General features: G+C 27.2%; 1 protein-coding gene across 1 annotated transcript in view; it reads right to left on the bottom strand.

Moving 5' to 3' along the window:
- LOC132946787 (uncharacterized) overlaps window positions 1–21767 on the bottom strand; it is a 28360-nt gene continuing 6593 nt past the window's right edge. The window contains exons 2-13 of the mRNA XM_061016864.1: window positions 10017–10152; window positions 9537–9741; window positions 8327–8540; window positions 7287–7400; window positions 7112–7215; window positions 6700–6827; window positions 4742–5384; window positions 4394–4644; window positions 1934–2729; window positions 1582–1822; window positions 1175–1512; window positions 1–1034 (exon numbers count right to left, since the gene is read on the bottom strand). Of these exons, the coding sequence (XP_060872847.1) occupies window positions 846–1034; window positions 1175–1512; window positions 1582–1822; window positions 1934–2729; window positions 4394–4644; window positions 4742–5384; window positions 6700–6827; window positions 7112–7215; window positions 7287–7400; window positions 8327–8540; window positions 9537–9741; window positions 10017–10152 (3359 nt within the window). The 3' untranslated portion in view covers window positions 1–845. The remainder of the gene's footprint in view (window positions 1035–1174; window positions 1513–1581; window positions 1823–1933; window positions 2730–4393; window positions 4645–4741; window positions 5385–6699; window positions 6828–7111; window positions 7216–7286; window positions 7401–8326; window positions 8541–9536; window positions 9742–10016; window positions 10153–21767) is intronic.

Genomic DNA, 21767 nt, shown 5'->3' on the forward strand with positions numbered 1-21767 from the left:
TATTATTAAAATCAACATTAAGCTAGGATCCTTAAAATTGAATACTGTATCGAATTACTTAAAGCTGTAACATTTCATAGCAAAAATTCTTATAGTACCTAACGATTATTTTAAAAATATAATTTATAGTTTATAACATAAACAAAACAACTTACATAAATTGAAATTGTTTTTATGATCTTAAAACTAGTGGTTGTAAATCAAATAAAAGACAAAAATAACAAAATTAGGAAAAAAATACACAGGTACAAAAAATATTATTTTTATACTTTTGGTAAACACATTGTTTAAAATTGTATTAATCGTATACATCAAATAAAAGTTTTTTTAATTTTTAAACATACCTAAAAAATATCAAGTATTATATTGTGTTTTAACAATCATAAATTTTTACGAAGATCTATAAAATTAATTTATGGTAATTTAATTAAAATAACAATAAATTATTTTTTCATCAATTAAAAATCTTTTGAGTCGATAGGTTAATAAAACCATTATACACTTTTAAAGGTAGGTATGTAATTAAGATGATTCAATAGTGTCAAATCATTACACATTGTATTGAAAACATACAAGTAGGTACCATAAATAAATAACTTGCATGTCTATAAATTAGATATAAGTAAATATTACCAAGATCTTTCGTTAAAATAATAACTATCCCTATTTTACAAGTATAATAGAACTTAACGAAAAAATAAATAAATAAAAGAACAAAAAATAATAGCTATAACAAATAAACATGAAGGAAATATTTCAAATGTCTTCAATTATTATAAATTGTAATAGTAAGAAAAAAAAATTGTAAATTAGGCTATATTAAGTCATTTTTGGTTGTTAGAATGTCATGGTTCTTCTTCTGAATCTTTTTCATATTGATAGTCAATAAATCCAGTCATGCGATGGTATGCTTTGGTTTCTTCGCCTGTTTGCCGAAAACTAATTAAGGGCCGTAAAGCTGAGCGTAATGATGCAAACAAGTGTGGGAACAGTATTTCTTGTTGAGCAAGTAATTGTTTTGTTCGGTGGCGTTCCTAAAATTTCAACAAAAAGCTCATGAAATATAAATTTTGTATTATTCTTAACAGAAAACAATCATCAATCAATTAATTTAAAATTACAATACTTTTTTCCTTCATTTAGTAAAATTTTTTTAACTAACACCAGTATTTACCTTGGGAGCTTCAAAGCACGCAGGACAATTTTCTGAGATGACGGGTAATTTTTTAGTTTCTGCAAATTGACGTAACATTTTTTCTCTGACATAAACAAATGGTCTAATCACACGTAGATCACGTTCATTGATTGCATAATGAGCTTTCATTGATCTCAATCGGCCATTATGAAATGTCGACATTAAAAAACTCTCAGCCAGATCATCCAAATGTTGACCAAGAGCCAAAACATTATAACCATTTGATCGTGCAGCAGAGTATAAACGTCCTCGTTTCATACGACTACAAAAACTACAAATTGAACGGCACTCAGCAGACGCAGCTTGTTCAAGAATCTCTATCAACAAATATATGCACATTTATTTATATATTAAGTATACGCTTATTCAGTTATAAAATTACTTACTTTGTTCTTCATATAAATAGTGAACTCCTAATGCTTTTAAGTATGGTATAAGAGGCTTAGGATTATAAGCCGCACTGCCAGGATCAACTGTGGCAGCTCCCAATGTGAAATGTATACCTTTTGATGAAGCATAATATTGATACTGATGAAGTGTATGAAGTAATGACAGTGAATCTTTTCCACCAGATAAACAAACCATTATACGATCCCCGTCTCGAATCATCTTAAATTCTCTAATAGCCTTTAATTTAAAAGTATCAATTAAAAATTTTGTATTTTGTTTACATTTTACATAACATAATAATTATTTGTTATATGTATTCGGGTATTCCAATACAATTCAACTACTTACTTCAATTGTTGGTTTCCAAATGGGCTTTGCTGGACAATACCACCTAGCCACAGCAAAATCAACATTTTTCTCATAATTCATTTTCACAATACATTCAGATTTAAACTTTTTCAAATTAGTTTCAATAGGTTCTGTCTTAATGTTTATACCACTATCTGTTGAGCTAAGATTTGGATGTTTTAAATTGTTTTCTTTATCACTTTCTGAATCGGTTTCTTTTTCCATTATGGTGTCTGTGTTCTCATCCGACAAAGAAGACGAAGAAGCTAAAACAGAGCTTACCATATCATGTATTTCCGATTTCATTTCTGAAGCAAATTCAGACAAACGCGTGATGACTTGTTCTTCAAGGCCATTTTGACATGGTGTGGTAGTTATTACTGGAACAGAGTTATTTCTAGGTATAGTTTTGCGAACACTTTTGGAAATGTTATTATGCTTATCTATAACATTTAAACTTTCTGAACTCTCCGACAATGCATTATCAACAGTAGCTATAACTTCGCGAAGTTCAGATTTGATTTCTGTAACAAACTCTTTTGTCATTTCTTGTACATAAGCTTGGATGCTTTCATCGTGTTGTATATCATTGCAAGATGCACGTGATTCAGAATCACTTAATTCAGTTTGACTACTGCATGAACACTGTCGTTCACGTAACCTTCTAAACTGATCAGGATTTGAACCTAAACTATAACATCTTTCTCTTTGAGAAACGAGTCCAACAGGACTCAAGTGTTTTTTAGGCAGTAACATATCTGAACTACCACTCGAAGATCTCACACGAACGGATAAACTAAAAAAAAAAAATTAATTATTTAATTAAAAGATAAATTGAATTATTTCTAAGTTTAAAATGTAATTTGGTTTTAAAAGTTATTTATTTTTGATATACTTAATAAGTACAAATAAGTAAAATTATATATCAGTCATACACTTATTTTGCTTATCAATTATAAACTATATAATTTTTATGAAAACATAATATGATGCAGCCTGGGAATTTCTTATACGATCAAATCTAACAGTAAAAGTTGCACAGCATAGTACCCATATAATATTAAACAATATATTATCATTAATGTTACATAATATAATAAACCATTAATAAGGTATCGTGTAATGATGTAATAAAATATATAGTAATTTTTTGTTTTGTTAATAGATTGTAATTATGTTTTAATTTATATTATGTTCATAGAAAATAGAATTTATTCCAAAACATCAAAAAATATTTTAAATACTTTAACTTAAGTACCTAATAAAATAATATTTTATACCTGTATTTGTTTTGATAATATTTGTTGAGATAGACTATATTCTGCATAATTATTTACTAAAATAATTATTTTCTATTTTAGATTCTGAGCAAAGCGATGAATGTATTGATTTTACAATGATGTGTGTTTTTTTTTTTATTTTATTTTTTATTTTTGTGTCTGTCATCACCTTTTAGGACAGTAAAAGTGCTTGGATTTTCTTCAATAGTAACTTTTCTGATAGGAAAGTGAATCTAGTTGGTACTTTGGGGGGTCAAAAGTAAAAATTTCCCAGTAGTTTTCACAAGCGACGTGAAAAACAAAAGAAAAATTAAGAAAAAACGGGAATTTTTACGCGAAATCTGTTTTTGAGAAAATCGATTTTGGTTTTTGGTGTAACTCTAAAACAAATGACCGTAGGGACATGAAATTTTGACTGAATGTTTATATTAGCATTTTCTATACACCATAAAATGTTGAAAATATTTTGACTTTTTTTGAGCTGTTTACGGACATTGTCAGTTTTCAATTTTTTTAGTTTTTTTTTCTATAAATATCAATACATTTTTATTTGTTGGTAAAAAAGCGTGAACATTTAATATAAGGCTCCTGATATATCGTTCTAATAGAAGTTGAAAAATATTAAAAATACATAGGCACAATTTTTTTTTATAAGCATTTAAAGTTTAAATTTTGACAACATTTATCAAATTTATAATTTATTAATTATTTTGTGGTTATAAATTTATAAATTTTTAACTTTTATGGCTAAGGATTGAAAATTTAAAACAAGGCTCCACGTAAATAGGTTATATATAAATTACTTTATTCACAATAATATCATCAAATATACTTGGTAAAATCATAGGCTGACTGACGGTTTTCGCTCAGAATCGTTTTTCTTATACAATGATATTATATCATTGAATTCAAATTTAACACCATCCATTACAGTGTCCCACTTGTAACCTACTGTACAGCAGAGCGAAATCCACTTATCCACCTTTTTTTCTTCTCACTATTATCTTTATTAAAAAGGTTGGGGTTATGATTATTTGGGTAATTGGGTACAGATTAACCATTCATAATATTAACTTTTTGATGGATAATGTATAAAATTAGGCAAGATTAATATTAAATAGGCAATATTCATTTTACATAGTATAAGGAACACTATAGAAACATATAGATAAAACAATACCTATGATCTAAAGCAGATAAACTGTTGTATCTCGCTAAAGATGAATTTGGAGTAGATACATTTGATGATTCAGAAGTTCGAGGCGATCCATGGTAGATTGTTGGTGAAAACGGAACACGTTGTTTAATATGGCTAGACGAATGTCCCAACAATAAGTCTTGGGCTTCACTTGGCAACATGAACCAACGTAACTTCTCAGCTTTTTCTGTGAACATACTCCTCTGATCTGGCAATGGAAATCGTTTTGCCATCTATAAAAAAATTGAATAAAAAAATAAACAACTATTCATATAAATATTATTGTTTGTTATCAATAAAAAATAAAACAATCACAATCAAAAAACTTACTTTTCTCGCTTTGTTAAATGTGTTTCTTGCAGTTTTTAGACATTCAGCGTAATCAGCAGGACACGTATTTTGTACTGATATCTTACGTTCTGGCACTGATAGTTTACCGTCAGTGTATCGAATTGATCCCAACCACTTACGATCGCGGAAAACATTGTTTGTGTGGTGTTTCCATTCACCTGTTTCTGGATTCAGTGTATATTGCGGCAACAATTTCCAGCCCTCAGTGGCCACCATTTTCAGGGCTTCAAGTACATATGATACTTCGTTATCAGACATAAAGAACGGCAAAGATATACGGATAAAACCGGGCCTGAGCATCTCAAACGGAGAATGTTCTTCATGCCGGCGCAGGTGGTGACGGTCCAGACGGTCATCTTCTAGTAACATATTCTCGTATTCTATGGCCAGAGTGTCACTGATGCCCAAGAGATCTTGAGCATAAGGTCCAGCACAAGCGCAGCCACCACGGGCCTGTACACCAAAGACGTCGTTGAGGATGGCACAAACAAAGTTGTGATGCAAAAATGCACCACGAGGATGGCGCACCAACATTGAAAAAATTGGGAGCCGTCTCACCGTTTGCGAGCAATTGCCTAAGACTATAATTTCCGGCATGGTTTGCAGAAAACATAATACAGTTCTGAAATAAAAAAAAATACGAGGTTTATTATTAATTTATAATATTAGCTGACAATAAACAGGGATCAAAATAATAGTGTTAAATAACACCATTTTTTTTCTATACTTAATTTAAGATCATTGATATTTAATAGTATTAATTCATTTTAACTTATACCAAATAAAAAATTGTATGTACAAATTAAAAAGTAATTTTATTTATTTATGCATACCTATAATACTAATATTTAATTCTTATTCTAATCACATACCATAATAATTCATGAACTTAAAATGTTTCTAATAATACTACCAATATATCAGTGATATTGTTTTTAGAGGTCATTTAAAACATACACGATGACAATAATAATATGCACTTTTCAAAAATAACAAACCATAACCGGCATAACCACACCTATAAGTCATTGCACATAACTGTAGAATGTGTATAAATAGGATAGTTATTGTAATATTCTATAAGTATGAAGTAGTGCATAAAGTATACTTTACCCATTTTACAAATAAAAATGAGATTTAATTTTATGAAAATCTAAAACTATTAAATACATAATTTAAAAATAGGTTAAAGATAAATTATTTTAAATATTTATTATAGTTATTAGTAAACATTATCAGTTAAAGCTTTTAACATTCTCACAATTTAAATCAGTACTTCAATACTCTACAGTAGTTGACTATTTTTTTTTTTAATCTAAGTATTTAAAAGAGAACTTTACTGAATGTAATAATTAATTCTTATAAAAACGTATTCATTTTAAGAAGTTGTTATGAGTTTATACATACTAACAAACTTAATTTAATAGAAAAGTCTAAGATATATTAAAAAACAAACGTACATTAAATAATTAAAACTGCACTAAGATCTAAGTACACGTTATATCTCTACATGGCTTTTAGTGCATGGTATTGTTAAAATTTGTAAATAAATTATAATATTATTGTCTACATAGTGTTCAACGCAGTTTATTTTAAAAGACCCTTGAAAACTAAAAAAATATATAATTTGTAAACTAAATAAGATTGTTAGGTTTCCTAACAGCTTGATATCTTTAATGTATTATCTATTTGAGTGTTGTATATTTGTATTCATAAGTACATAATAGATTTCTAAGCATGTTTTATTGTTAAATTTTCAGCCAGTATTATTTGTATGAGTATGACATTGGTAAAATGTGAAAAATACTAAAAAAAATTGTGGTAAAAAGCATTTGTTCAACAGTTATTGCATTTAGCTAATATTTTTAATATTGTTAATTTTATTATCAAAAATAATAAATAGTACCTAGTAACATATTTTGTAATGTATTATTTACTTGGTAATTTTTTCTTCTCTGCCCATAATGAATGGTACCCCAATATTTTGTTTGAGCTGTAATGCTAAACCCAAACGTACAGATTCCACAATAGCCCCAGTACCACCTTCTTCTCGCAATTCTGTATCCTAGAATTGGTATACATATATCTTAGAGAGGCATACACACCATTGGTATACATATATCTTAGAGAGGCACACATACCATAGGTGGACAACTGGGTTTTTCTGAGAGAGAGAGGTTAGGCTAGCATTATATAAAGTAAAGTGGCCTGCTCCTTGACTACTATTTCAAGGACCACTGATATACATTCAATACAATCTGGGGAGGAGGCTTTAAAAATGTCGAGTGGGCTGATTCCCTTCCCAGGTGTCCACCTATGATACACACAACCTAACTTCACTATATTTACTTTTAAGTATCTGTGATCTTTTCTTGAGACAAAAAACACCGCACCGCCACCACTGCCATTTGGCACCTTGTTTTTGAACAGTTTTTTTTTGGCCACCAATACACCTGTGCAGTCCATAAATCTTTTTATTAAACAACTATAGGAGAATAATATATATTCAAATAGTTTTTCAAACCTGGTGTTTGTATTCCGCCCACAAATTTATGCCCAGAGAAAAATATGGCATCTTTATAAACGGCTTGGTCATTAGCCGGAAACAAAGGGTTCATATCCAAAACCACGTATGGAGCTATAAAAAAAAAATTCATAAAAAGTTACACATACTACTTAAGTTGGCAGGTCTCAAATAAAAATTACTACACTAAATACAACATACTACTAAATTAGGATATGGTGTAGGTTACAATTTACAAACAATATTGTCATTTTATTTACGAATAACGATTCTGAAGATTTCTTATCATCATAGACGCTTTAAGTTATAATTTATTATTTACATAATGTCTATGCTAATGACTTATTTATTGTTGTCGCTTTATTCATTGTTTAAAAGAAATAATTAGGTATATTGGTTAAGTAATTTTTAAAAACCTATAAACAATTTAACACACACGTGTTTTAAAAATATAAAATGTAATATATAGCTTTGTTGTAACTATGGCCTATAGTTAAATTTTGAAGCTGATCTTTTCCAAAAAGTATAGGTAACAGTTTATTGTGCAATAATATAATAATAATAATTTTTTTTATTGGGTATAAAGGAATTATTATTTTTATTGTGTTTACTTTATTTGTATTAGTTTGATCATCATACATATTGTTCTTTTATTTTGGCCCTTTTCCTATTTTGTAATAAGTATAATACAAGATCAGTTAAACATTAAAATTATGTGAAATTAAATGGAACAATTTAACAAACACAAATTATGATTATTTGAAAAAAATATATTTGCGACAATTGCAGAACAGTGTTTTATACTTAATTAATAGTTGATTCACGTCAGAATTATGTGTTATATGAAATATTCTTTTTTTTTATTTCAGTTATTGTAAATATTTATACAGTTATAAACTTGTAAAATTTAAATAGAAATAGTATAAAAATATAAGCAAATAAATCACAAGACCTTAAGGCCGTTAGCGGCATCATTCCATTCAGAATCTATAAATATATATTTTTTTAAAAGCCAAAACTACAATGACTATAATTATTACCTGCAGATGCGTAATCCCAAAATGCCAATGCACCATACTGGTGTAAAATCAACGTGGTGGCAATATCGTCGGCGAGTATTCCGGTAATATTGGAGGCGGCAGAAAAACAGCCAACTACTTGAGCTGCTGGACTAACTGTCTGATACAATCGTAGTTTATTTTCGAGATCGACGAGATCGATAAAACCCTCTTTAGTTTCCGCTATGCGTATGACCTAAGGAGTTAAAAAATAATTTTTAAATCTCTTATTACTGATTGCTATAATAATTAAATAATATCAGGAGTGTAACGTGGGAAATAAAAGCACCGCAAGTATAATTTAAAACTATATTATATTTTAAACAATTATAAAATAGGGTAATAATAAGAAAGTAATAATAAGTAAATTGTTTTCTTTGGCGAATTTTCAGGGTGTTATGATGACATTGTATTCTAAGCAATAGGTACATTTCTTTCATGTTATTTTTTTTATTTAACTATATATATTTTGATATCTAAATTACGATTCGTATACAGGAAACATTTTTGAAGGAAACAAGACAACAGCTCTAATCAATCGAAAAACAGACATTTTGGCGTGCAATCAAATATCATAATACATATTTTAAACGATTGAAATAGCGCCAAGTCGTAATCTTTATTATTTGACAACGACTGGAGCAACAATTATAATAAGAAACATGTTGTTTTAGACACGACCGTCAAGGCGCAAACTGTAGAAACAAAATTATTCTTGACCAAGGTTATATATTTTATTTCATTACCAAATACCGGAGTTGTCCTCATAATAAAATAGATTCTATTGTGACGAAGTGAATTACTATACCACTACTAAACGCCTATTACACTCCACAGACTGATTCATCTAAAGCAAATTGGCCATAGAATTGATTTACATTAAAATAATCAATTAGACTATGTGACCGCAACATCAGATATCTAATTATCTATAGATGTACATCGACACCTTCGTCGACGGAATGAGGACATATTATTTATATCGTATAATACGTGTTTTCACGGTTGTCGAAATCGTATTAAAATTCAGCGAGTATAATACGCGGTATATAAATGAAACAATTTATGGCATAAGACAAACAATATTACTTCCGTGTATATCATCGGATATATTATTATCATATATAATCAATGATATTATATACAAAGATTTAAAGATACGCCAGACCGAGCTGCTATTCCAAGTACTAACCGTAGCGCCGATTTCTCTCCAAGGCAATAAATTCGAATGGTGTTCATAAGGACCGACCAAGACTATTGGTTTGATTTCGTCAGAAGCGAAGTCCATGGCGTGTATTAACTTGTGAACGGCGCCGGTACATCCACTTCCGACGAATATAACTGCGTCGTCTTCTGAAGCATGGACAGCATTACGAACAATATCTCGGGCTTCGTGTCTATGAAAAAAAAAAAAAATGATAACGTTTTAAATTTAGCTTAAATAATGATTGTTTACCCAATAAAAAACAACTTTAGGAAATTTAATATTATTATCGAGAAACCAAGAAATACCATTGTCATATAATCCGTAAACAAATTGTTTACTGAACGCTATACAGACATGCAAATATGTAATATAATATACAGAGGGTGTATTCCTTTTATATTTAACGGAATCGAACAGGTATATTATGATACTCAGTGTCAATTATTTTAATGGACATATTTTTACCTGTATAGAGTAGACTGTAGCGAAGTGACGTTCGTTGTCGTATGCGTGTTTCCGTAGACGGGTAATACTTCTTTAAGTATGTAGTCTTCAATAAATTGCAGCGATTTCCCAGAAGCTGCGTAGTCACAGTACACAACTAAATAAACAGACAAACAAACATAACATGTTAAGTAATATTATGTTTACACGGCATGTCTACTCATGTCATTTAAGACGATGAGCGCCTTTGTAGGGCACATAATTCATTCAATAGAGCGGATACGTCGTAGAAGTATATTTGCATTGGGTATATATTGTATACAAAATTGTGAAAATTATGAATACGATGTACCTAAACAGAGTAGTTTAATAAAAATGTATTTATTATGGTTGTAACAGTTGTATAATGTGAGTTTAGTACCTATGTTGGCCGTTTAGCATAATTATATAAGTAACAATTTTAACCTTCAAACATCGGTATACTTTATAGTTTATACGAGTATAATAAAGTAAATAAAAAAATATATTGGGTAAATTATTTAATTTTACAATTATTTTGTTAACCAAAAATATAATACTTTATACGTATTACGATAACAAAATAACCAAATTGTATTAAACTATTTCATTACAAAAAATATTATCATATTATGATACGAACTAAACATGTAGGTAAAAGGTAAATTAACTTTGAATAAACTAATAATATTGTATAAATGGTTAGTTTTGAAGAATACATTCAATTTGTTTGTGAAAATGAAACTAATTGCATAACAAATTAAATCATATCATTTGTACAATGTATTGTCCAGTTTTCTATACCAATTAAAAACTTTTTTGGTACGGAACTTTATGGTTAAAAGTTAAAACTAAATATTAAAAAAATCGTAAAATACCTTTTAAAAAGTGGGGAAAAATCAAAAAAATTAGGGACCTTGCTCTGCAGTATACTGGATTTTGTGAGTAGGTCACGGTAATGAATATGTTAAATTTGAAATCAATGATAAATCATTGTACACGAAAGAACAATTATGAGCGAAGGAGACGAGTGGGGGATCAGCATAATATATTTAAAAGGATAATTATATTGTAATGAATTTATATTATTAGTGTATAATTTATTACATTTTTCTAATACAGAGGGTTGATTTAATTTAAAATGTTTGCCAAAATATGACACATACCGACGTATGCCGTATAATAAGTTAGATGAGGTGTTCTTGTTGTATATATATATATATACACCAAATAACTATATACGAGAAGATAGCAAGAAGCCAAGAAACGTGTATTTAGAATACTTAATCGTGTATATAGAAAATGATAGATAATAATATGTGAAATGTCGAAAATATTAGTCCCTACAGTAAATATTTTTTGAATTATATAACTAAATAACTAAAATAGTATTTTAGGAATAATGTAAAAGCTTATAAAAAAAAATTGAGGTGTGTTTTTGATTTTTTTTAACTGCAGTAATAATAGATGTACCTATCAGAATAACTTACGACAAATCTAAGAATCTTAAATTTTCAAGTTGTTTGACTTGAAACAACAAAATAACTAATAAAATAAAATGAAGTAACATAGAAACATTTCAAACGTCTATAAAAATCTCAAATAGAACAAAAAACAATTTTAATAAATAATAATATTTAATATTTAATAGTTAATAAATTTAATCTACACGATTAATTATTTATGAACTACATAAATAAACCAAATTGATTTTGGAAAACAAGTGTTGCGTTGATATTCACAATTTTTTATTAAGATAAGTATTTGGAATTTCCTAATTTTGCAGACCTCCAAGAATATCAAATAATTTAAATTTGCTAAAAAAAAACCACCATCAAATTTGAAAATTCAAGTAAAATTTTTGCTCCAAAACGTGATGATAGATAAAAAAAATAAACACACATTGTTGTCAGACCAAACGACATACCTCGCTTCACTCATAATCTAAAAGGGATTATGTAAACACATTATACGTTATTATTATAGCTTATCTTGCGGTTCTCACGCTACTGCAGTATTTCATTGATAGAATACAACAAATGTTCACTCCTATTTTTTCTTACCCACCAAATCATAAGAACGGAACCATGTAATAAATACTTTTTACCGACTCATAACAGAGTGACCTATTGTAAATTAATATTATACTTATTATAAATTGACTGAATTAAACACCCTTTTCTGATTGGTGTGCATATTATATTATATTATGTATGGTATCCACTTGACGGACAATTCTAACTTTAACCACATTAAAAAATTCATAATAATAAACCAAAAACCTAGGCATTATAGACATTGAGCGCGTGCAAAAGTTTTAATTACAATGTTTAATCACGAATTCACGAACGTACTTTTAATAAAAATAAATAAAAATTATTTTCGTATATCTAATTAGTGATACACGCTGACTAGTATACTGTACAGTGTATAAACGGAATAAACAACAGAAAATTCAATTATAACATAGACGCCACATGTTTTTAAAATTTACGCACAAACGTTTTGGAATCCGTCAAAATACTGTTGGAAATTAATAAATTCCGTCATTCCGATAATCTAATGAACCGTTTCCGTTTGGTTCCAATCTAGCATTCTGACTCCTATTTTAAAATATAAATGTATAATAATATGCCGGGTTGTTTAAAAAGATTGATTCATTTAATGATTCACTAAAATGTAATACGGGCCACTAAATAGTGTTTAAGAAGACGCTACCCATGCATGTGTTGTCTCCGTCTAACAGGCGTAAAAATATCCAATGAGTTCAGCAGAACCAATTTTGTGTTGTTAGCTTAAATATTTGAGTGATGAATTGACATATTATCATACTTAAAGGTAGGGACATTGTTTGTGCTTAAGCGACGGGTTTTTTCGATATTTTAATTTTTAAACAAAATATGAATACCTACTTATATTTCAGACATAATATAATATAAGATATTCTCTTGCTTGAAAATTAAAATATTGAAAAGATTATATAATATTAAAATATATCTAAATCATGGACATATTATAATGAATACTTAAGGATGCTTATGATAGCTTTATTTAATTAATTGATGTCATTACATTTTTATTTTAATGAAAAATAGATTGTCCAAAAAAACTTTTTGTCCCACAAATTACAAAAATACTATTTTGATATTATGTTGCACGATTTTTGAGATTTCTGACGATGAGCATGACGACGCTAGAATCTGAAAATCTTATAAATCGTGTGACATGCCAAATTGCCAAAATGGCGGTTTTTGGGAACGACAATAATTTCTTGAGAGGTATTTACTACCTATTTCAGTATTACAACGGTATGTTTTAAATTAAATAAAATTGTGTCTTTCATAGTTCCATTGAATATGTATTAAATAAAATGTAAATCTAATGTAATCGGTTTGAATAGAATTTAATACGAATACCGAGGTACATATTATATTATTTGTTGATGAAACAAATAGACAAATTATTCATTAATGATATTGTTGGAAAGTTTTTTTTTTAATTTTCACTTACAAAGTGCATGGAAACTTCAAAAGGGTAGATAATTAAAGGGAGTCAAGGATTTCAATTAAGGATAATAAACTGCGTATTATATCGTGTATGCTAATGAAATATTATACTTTAGTACATAAATTAAATTATTATGATTTTACAAAATATGATAAACTATATATGGTATATGGTATAAAAAAGATAGTTAATTTTTATTCCACGATGTGCATAATTTGTGGTATTGTTTCTTATACTACAGTATATAGGTACACCATGACCATAGTTTTTTTCCCAAACCTTTATTTTCAGTTATACCATTGATTATAAATATAATTGAGTATTTGTAATGGTTATATTTATTAGGTACTTTATTAGCGTTAAAAACCAATGCCCAAATATAAATACTTAATAGGTTATAATATTTATAGGTAACGAATACATTTTTATTATTCATTACTACCTATATTGGTAATAGAAGCACAACTATTAACTAAGATAAACATAAAAAAGGAGCTATATCCTCACAAGATTACATTAAAAGTAGTTTTTGTCACGCTTGCACCGAAAGTTTAGTTTTCGATAGCGGTTGAAGCGTTGGAAAGCGTCCTTTTCCGTCCAGCGGGCGATTCAGTGGGAATCCCTAATAGTGCCGGACGGCGGGCGGTAAAGTGGAAATCCCTAAAAATGCTGCGCGCACATTTCATGCGAGTATACCCTGTACAAACAGACACTAAAATCACGGTCGTCGGTCTTTAAAAAACATTAATTATTGGTTACATCTTATCATATTATAACCTCCATGCGTGACGCTTAAAATAAATAAAACCAAATCGTTTCATGAAATATTGTTGCCGTATAATTATAGTCTAGTTGTTGCACAGATCCCTGCATTACCTTTGCCGTGATTGATGAATGCAGAGGCGTGACATACTTGTGTGACTCGTGCGGGAAGGCAATTTCAGTCTTGGTCACAGTCGCCCGTGACTGAAATAGCTCACTTCCCGCCCTTGCCACATAATATAATATAGTATTTAATGTTTTAATAATGTTCACATCTATCGTCAATAATAGAATATAATGGTAAAACCTATACCTAAATCTAGAATATACTATCATCTATCTAAAATACCAGCAATATTATTTTAAAACTTAAATGGCAACTTTGGCAAACAAATTTAAATATGTACGTTGAGTTAAAAAAGATATTAGGCGCAAAGTATAAAGTATAAATTAATTCTAAAATAAAACCATAGCCTGTCATTTTTAAAATATAGATTATGTTTTAATACCAATGTAATTATATAATTAAAATTGAGTAAAATTCATCTAAATGATTTTGTTTTAAGCTACAACAGAGACATGTGGTACATTAAACCTAAAAACGAGTGTACCTATATTACATATAATACATAACATAATACGCATATAATAACCCTATAAATTGTTTAATTGATTTCTTAATATCGCGTTTTTATACTTTAATAGATATAAATTACGTATTAATTAAAAGTGGTCATCGATCTTTTTTACAATTTTAATCGGCCGACTGATAATAAAAATAAAATAATACGACATTCTCTACAATGTTTCTTATTAAGATTGACAATCGCTTACGCACAATCATTTCTGAAAAAAGATTCTACGCAATTCAGAACACAATTTTTTCTACGAATGTTTAAAAAACATTCCAGTCGAATTATTTTAATGTTATCATGAACCTTAAGTTTTCTGTTTCCTCCGTTGTATCTACATATGACGTTATATTATAACTGCGCAATTCCCAACGATTACCCTGCAGTACACCAGCAGCTGCGTTTACGTAGGTATACCTTTATTACAAGGTTAAAATCTACTCAAAGTTATTATATGACATAATACAATTTTACAGAAAAACGTAAAACAAAATATGGATTTGAATATTTGAGGTTTTGTAAATATCTAGAACAAGAGTTTTTATATTTTGAACGTAAAAATGATAAGCTTCCAGTATTCATATAAAAAAATGTTAGACCCCCTCCTCCCACCAGACATTTGTTTTCAGTTACGGACATTCATGAATGCATAATATTGTTAAATTGATAGTTCAACCAAACTGAATATCTATTGATCAATATCAATTTATTTACACCGTTATTATTGGAAAATACTTCTAGAAAATGTTAATACAATTTTTTTTCAAGTAAATATCCGGTAGGTATATTAAAAACGTTAACACAAGAATCATTATTTATAGATAAAAATCTTTTAATTTATAAAAAATAAATAGGTAACTCTATTTGGAAACCAGCAGTGTTTTTTTTTAAATTATAATAAACTAATAAACTCATAGGTACCTATATATTTTTTTTAATAACTATGAATTAAGTTATAAATGTATTATATATATATAAATACTTAAATATTTATGTATAAATAAATCTGAAAGTTTGACGTAAAGAGGTTTACAATTAAATAGTATTTTTATTACTATAATTTTTCGTGTAAAAATAATTAAATTGTTTGTAAAACAACAATTTTATAATTTAAAGTACGTTATTTCAATTATTATAGAACCTACTTTGATGTATTTTTAAATACAATTACTGAAAAATCGATTACCTTATATAATTTTTAATTGTTTAAACTCTTAAGTAAATATCAATAACACAAGAAAATTGTTTATAATTATTAAGAATATCATACTAAATGTATTACCAATTTATTATCATCTGACTTGTTGATTGTTATTATTATAAATTATATAATATAAAATAAAAGTAAGTACCTCCCACTAGTAAATACAATATACATATTATTATAATCATACTACTTAGACATATTACATATTATTATAGGTAAGTACTAAAGTACCTACATAAATGAATAACCGTCATTGTCATGAAAAAAATTCATTGAAATAATTTAGTTTGCAGAAACAGTAGAATTACATTATAATACAAAGGATTATATTTTTCATCATAACTTAATTTTTTTTTCAAATGTTTTTTAAATATAAGTATGCGCATCTTGTATGTTACAAATTTTATATAGGTAAGTACATACATTTAAATGGTTACTAAAAAAGATAAAAATTCTAAGCACATTTTTATAAGTAGACAGGTAGATAATTTCAGTGTATTAACACCGAATAGATTAAATAGATTTAATCTATTATGTGGTATTATAGGTACTATAAATAATTTAATTTAGTTACGTATCGTATGATAATGATTTTCTCACCTAGTTCAAATATTAAAGGAAATACGATTTAGATACTCAAAGTTTAAATCTAGAACTAAACATGAAAAACAAATAGCATAAATTAATTTTTAAGTATTCAATGATGTATTAAAAACTTTGCACAGAGCGTTAAAAACAGGCTGCTCAGATTTTGGAAGAAATTACATTTTTTATTCAATAACATAAATAATACACTTATAATTCTAAAGTAGGTAATATATTTCTCTATCAGAACGAAACATTTATGTTTTATTTTTAATTGTTATTTCATAGTTTATACGAATGTTTTAAAAATAATTAAATCCGTACAATCCTTATTCAGGTACTATATTTAGTTCACAATAATTATAGGAATTTTAATTAGGCACCTACTTGGAAAAATAATAAAAATATTTCTGTAAGCTCATTTGACATAGGTATTTCATTAGTCATTATACAGAATAGTATTATTACCCATTTATTAATTATTATAGTACCTAACTAAAATATACGTATAAATACAAAAAATTACGCAATTATAGTTATAATTATAGTTAACACTGACCTAATATATTATGTTCTTTATTTAGCACTCTGAAGTCTAAAAAATAAAGTCTTAAGGTGAAGAGCATTATTAAATATATTAAGTACATTTGTATGCTTCATTTTGAGATTAAAAAAACTATTAAGTATCGATAGGTACAAACAACAAGAAATTAAACTTGAAGATTAATCAATTTTATCATTATTATAGATAATAAACAATAATTAAGAAGAAAATTGTTGTCTTAAAAATACCTAAATGTTATGTTTCATAATTTGTATCGATTTACATAAAAAATATTAATCTGAACAATAAAATAATAGGGGCACATAAAAAAATAGGGTTCTTAATTCAACTTGTTTTTTAAGTGACTGAAGTGACACTTGTCTTGATAATATATTCTATAACTGAGTGTCCGAGTTTGAACAACGTCTTATACTCCTATACCACAGTTTACTGTCTAGTGGCTATAAATTATTATCATAGTGCAATTTTACTTATCATCTATAATATTATGCATAACGAATTTCTCAATAGACCTTGATTAGCAAAAACAGAGTAAACAGCTTAATCAACAGTCGACCTTTACCTTTAAACAAAAAATGTCTCCATGCTATAGGTACCTTAGTAAACCTACCTAAGTAAATTAAGTCTAAGCTGCTGGTCGAAATGTGAATGTAAATCGTAATTTCAAATACTACGTCAAAAACAAATACTGTATGTTGAATATCAAAAATATTTATAAGTATGCAAGTAATATGCTAATTTTAAGTAAACCTATCACAATAATATTTTACTGAAATAAAATTGAAACGACAATTAAATCGTTTTAATAAAGGTTTTTGGCTTCTGCCCTTGAACTAAGTGTACATTTATAAAATAACACGGAAAGACCGATGGTCTATTCATTAGCAATACAACATAATTTGTCATAATAATATTTACTGATGTTGTTATATATATCGAATTTGTTAAAAATGTCTAATTCTATTATTTGCGTGACTAACGGTTATATATAAATTGAAAACGCATACAAATCATAAAATAACTAATTTGATCAAACGTAGGTAAATTAATGACCAATCGATTTTAAATTATTTTATTTTTATTTATTATTATTGATTGATAACTCCTAAATGTAATAATAATACATATTATTTTGATAATTACTAATTATAATAAATCACGAGCATATATTTTATTCATAAAGCTAAATTAGTACAGGTAAATTGTGTGTAGGTACTTATATTTATTAATATTACTTACATATTGTCTATTATTAAAATTTTATTATTGAAAATCCGTATTTTACACAAAACTGAAAAATGCCATTTACCGCGGAATAATATCTTACAATTCCCCACGTATTTGTTATAAAGGTCAGGTATAATAATATGTAATAGAACCTTGCGTATGATCATCCCACACTTAAATCGTTATGCTAACACATAAATTCGTTCTTATGGTTTAAAAAAACGTCAATAATACTATTTTTATGTCCCAGAAAAATAAATTTCTCCGATAAAGATGTAGTTGATCGCTGTAAACACATAAAATCGCACGTATCTACGAACATTGTTTGGAATATTTAAAGCAACAGTGTTAACTTAAACAACATTAGGCGCACTACGATTAGCTGAATAATATATTATGAACAACCGATTAAATTCTAATACCTTCGTTACTAAAATAATACGAATTAAGATATTTGAATAATAAATTTTTAAATATTAGACATTAGTGTTTAAGAAAATGTATGTATAGGTGTCTATATTAAGAAGTAATAACCATTAGTTATGTCCATAAGAAGAACTAATTCATTGAATATTTATTTTTTCGTGATGAAAAATACGAGGAAATATATATATATTATTTAAGAACAACAATAGTAATGTATTATAAATTGTATTTATTTTAGACTAGAGATCACAAATCAAAAATTAACTTGTTTTGAGAGGTACAAGGATACTATGGTTAACTAGGTATACCTAATAAATAAATAAATATATAGATTTCGCATTGTTATTAAAAATGAACGTGTCTTGTGAATTGCGATTAAATTAATTGTTTTTATAATGACGTATTGATAATAAAATAAAAATAAAAATATGTGAATACTAAATGATCAACTAAATAAAAATAATAATTTGATTCAAGTTTTTTAAGTCTTTAAATTTGTTAAAACCTCTGTGTAAATATTACCATAAATTCCTGAAACATAGAAGAAATCCTAACAAATGTTTGTTGTGTTATAGACATAATATTATACAGTATTTTTACAAATATTATATATTGGCTGGCATATAATTTTCCAATTCATAAAATTTCTCTTTTAGATTATATTATTAAAATGTATAACGTGGGTGCCAAGTTATTTATAAAATAAAACAACCAATATACAATTTTAATAAACAATTTTATGACAGTTTGACCCCTAATAATAATTTGAAAAAAAATATGAGCGTACAAATTTAAAAAAGTATCCCCAGTTAAAAAAATTATATTAATATTTGTGTTATGTACATTTTTAAGATTCTTAATTTTTTGCTACGGAGTTTGATTAGGTTAGATTATGTGTCACCGAGTGCTTACGTGTTCTTATATTCATACCAGTTCGCCTACTATAAAACCTTTTTTATGGATCTCTTGACTAAACTTTACAACGTAGGTATACTATATTCACTGCATTCATTATTATTTATGGAAATTAAATATTTGACTTAAAACATTTGGATAAATTAGCCCTATATATTGGTAATATAAAATTTTTTAAATAACTATAAATGAGTATATTTTTTTACTTTAGATATACAAAACATACTTAAAATTACAACAAACATGATTTATTCAATACAGATAACTGAATTCATTTTCAATATCTTATTTAAAAAATATTAATAATAATAAAACAATTTACAGTAGCTAAGGCCTAGATACAGTGAGATCTATTATAATTATACTTCAGCTGAAACACGGATAAAAAGTTGTGATGAATAGCTAACGGGATCAACATAGTAATTAATAATTAGTCAATAATTCTATTGGTAGATGATAACATGTTTCGTGTATATTTTATCAGTTATCACAGATCTGGTGTTATCTAATGATTTCATATACGTATCTATTATAGTTACCAATGTCAATATAATTTTCAAATAATATTAAAAAATATAATTATTACTTATTACATATTTCACATATTATATTATTTTATATAATCTGTGATATTATTATTATTACCTTGTATTTTTTGAATTTATTTAATTATCGGTTAATCTACATATTTTATTGTAATTATTTACGGTATCGTCGGAGAAACTGTATATTATAATTTATAACAAAAAAAAATTTGGAAAAATTTTATAGAATAGTAGGTGCAAACACAATAAATATCAAATATAGTTGTATCTACACAAAGTCTACATCATAGTCACATATTAATATTATGTTGCAAATACGGGTTGATCAGAAATTCGCTCGGAAATACAATGTCATGTGACCTAAATAGAAAGGATACCATAATACGATTCTTAAAAATCACCACTATTTTTTTACACTTTTTTATAATCAGCCCGTATATTATAATAATATAACCAGTAACCCCACACGTCCACACCCATACAATGGTTAATATGTTATATAATATAATTCAAATGATCACACTAACCACCTACCTACAGGCTACAATATTTATTTTATTATTAAACTATTGACGATTAAATAGTTTTTATACAGTTAAACACGTGTGATAAATTATAAATATACATTTTTTTCTGTGTCTATCTAATGGTAAAGCGAACGGGAAAACACTATTGGCCACTGAATATGCAGAGGCGGTCCCAGGATCAACAATTAAGACACCAAGACAGGCCCGGTTATAAATATGACTTGTAAACAAATGCATTTTTAAATTTTTAAATTCTAAATGATGAATGTATTTATTTTACAATATGTTTTTTTCCATCGTCAACACCTTATCTAAAAAATACTTCGATTTTAAACTATAGTTTCTGGGAGCAAATTATATTCAGTTAGTTATGTAGTTGGTACTTTGGGGTAAAAGTAAAAAATTCAAAGTACTTTTCGAAATGCCTGGGAAAAATAAAAAATTAAGGAAAATCGGTTATTTTCACGCAAAACCAGTATTTGACAAAATTGATTTGTATTTTTGGTGTAACTCAATTGGTAATTCTTGAAATTGTCGATTATATTTTCTTTACATGACAACAATCAATTTTTTTTTAATCTTTTGAACTATTTATTATAATTGGTAAGTTGTAGTAATAAGAAGGTACTGAACTATTAAATTCTATTGTTTTCTGGCAATATTTGGTGGCGACAACAGAGTGCTGAAACTCTGAAAGCAAACGTTTAAGTGCATAAATACATGTAGTTATTTCAATTAGTTTTATTTTGATATAGCCATACCATAATATACTATTATAGGTAGATCAAATTACTTTATATAATATTAATATTTTAATGATTTTTCTAAAACTGTAATTATGAAATAATAAAAATAT

The sequence above is a fragment of the Metopolophium dirhodum genome, chromosome 6, assembly GCF_019925205.1.
Source record: "Metopolophium dirhodum isolate CAU chromosome 6, ASM1992520v1, whole genome shotgun sequence".
Classification (NCBI taxonomy): Eukaryota; Metazoa; Arthropoda; class Insecta; order Hemiptera; family Aphididae; genus Metopolophium; species Metopolophium dirhodum.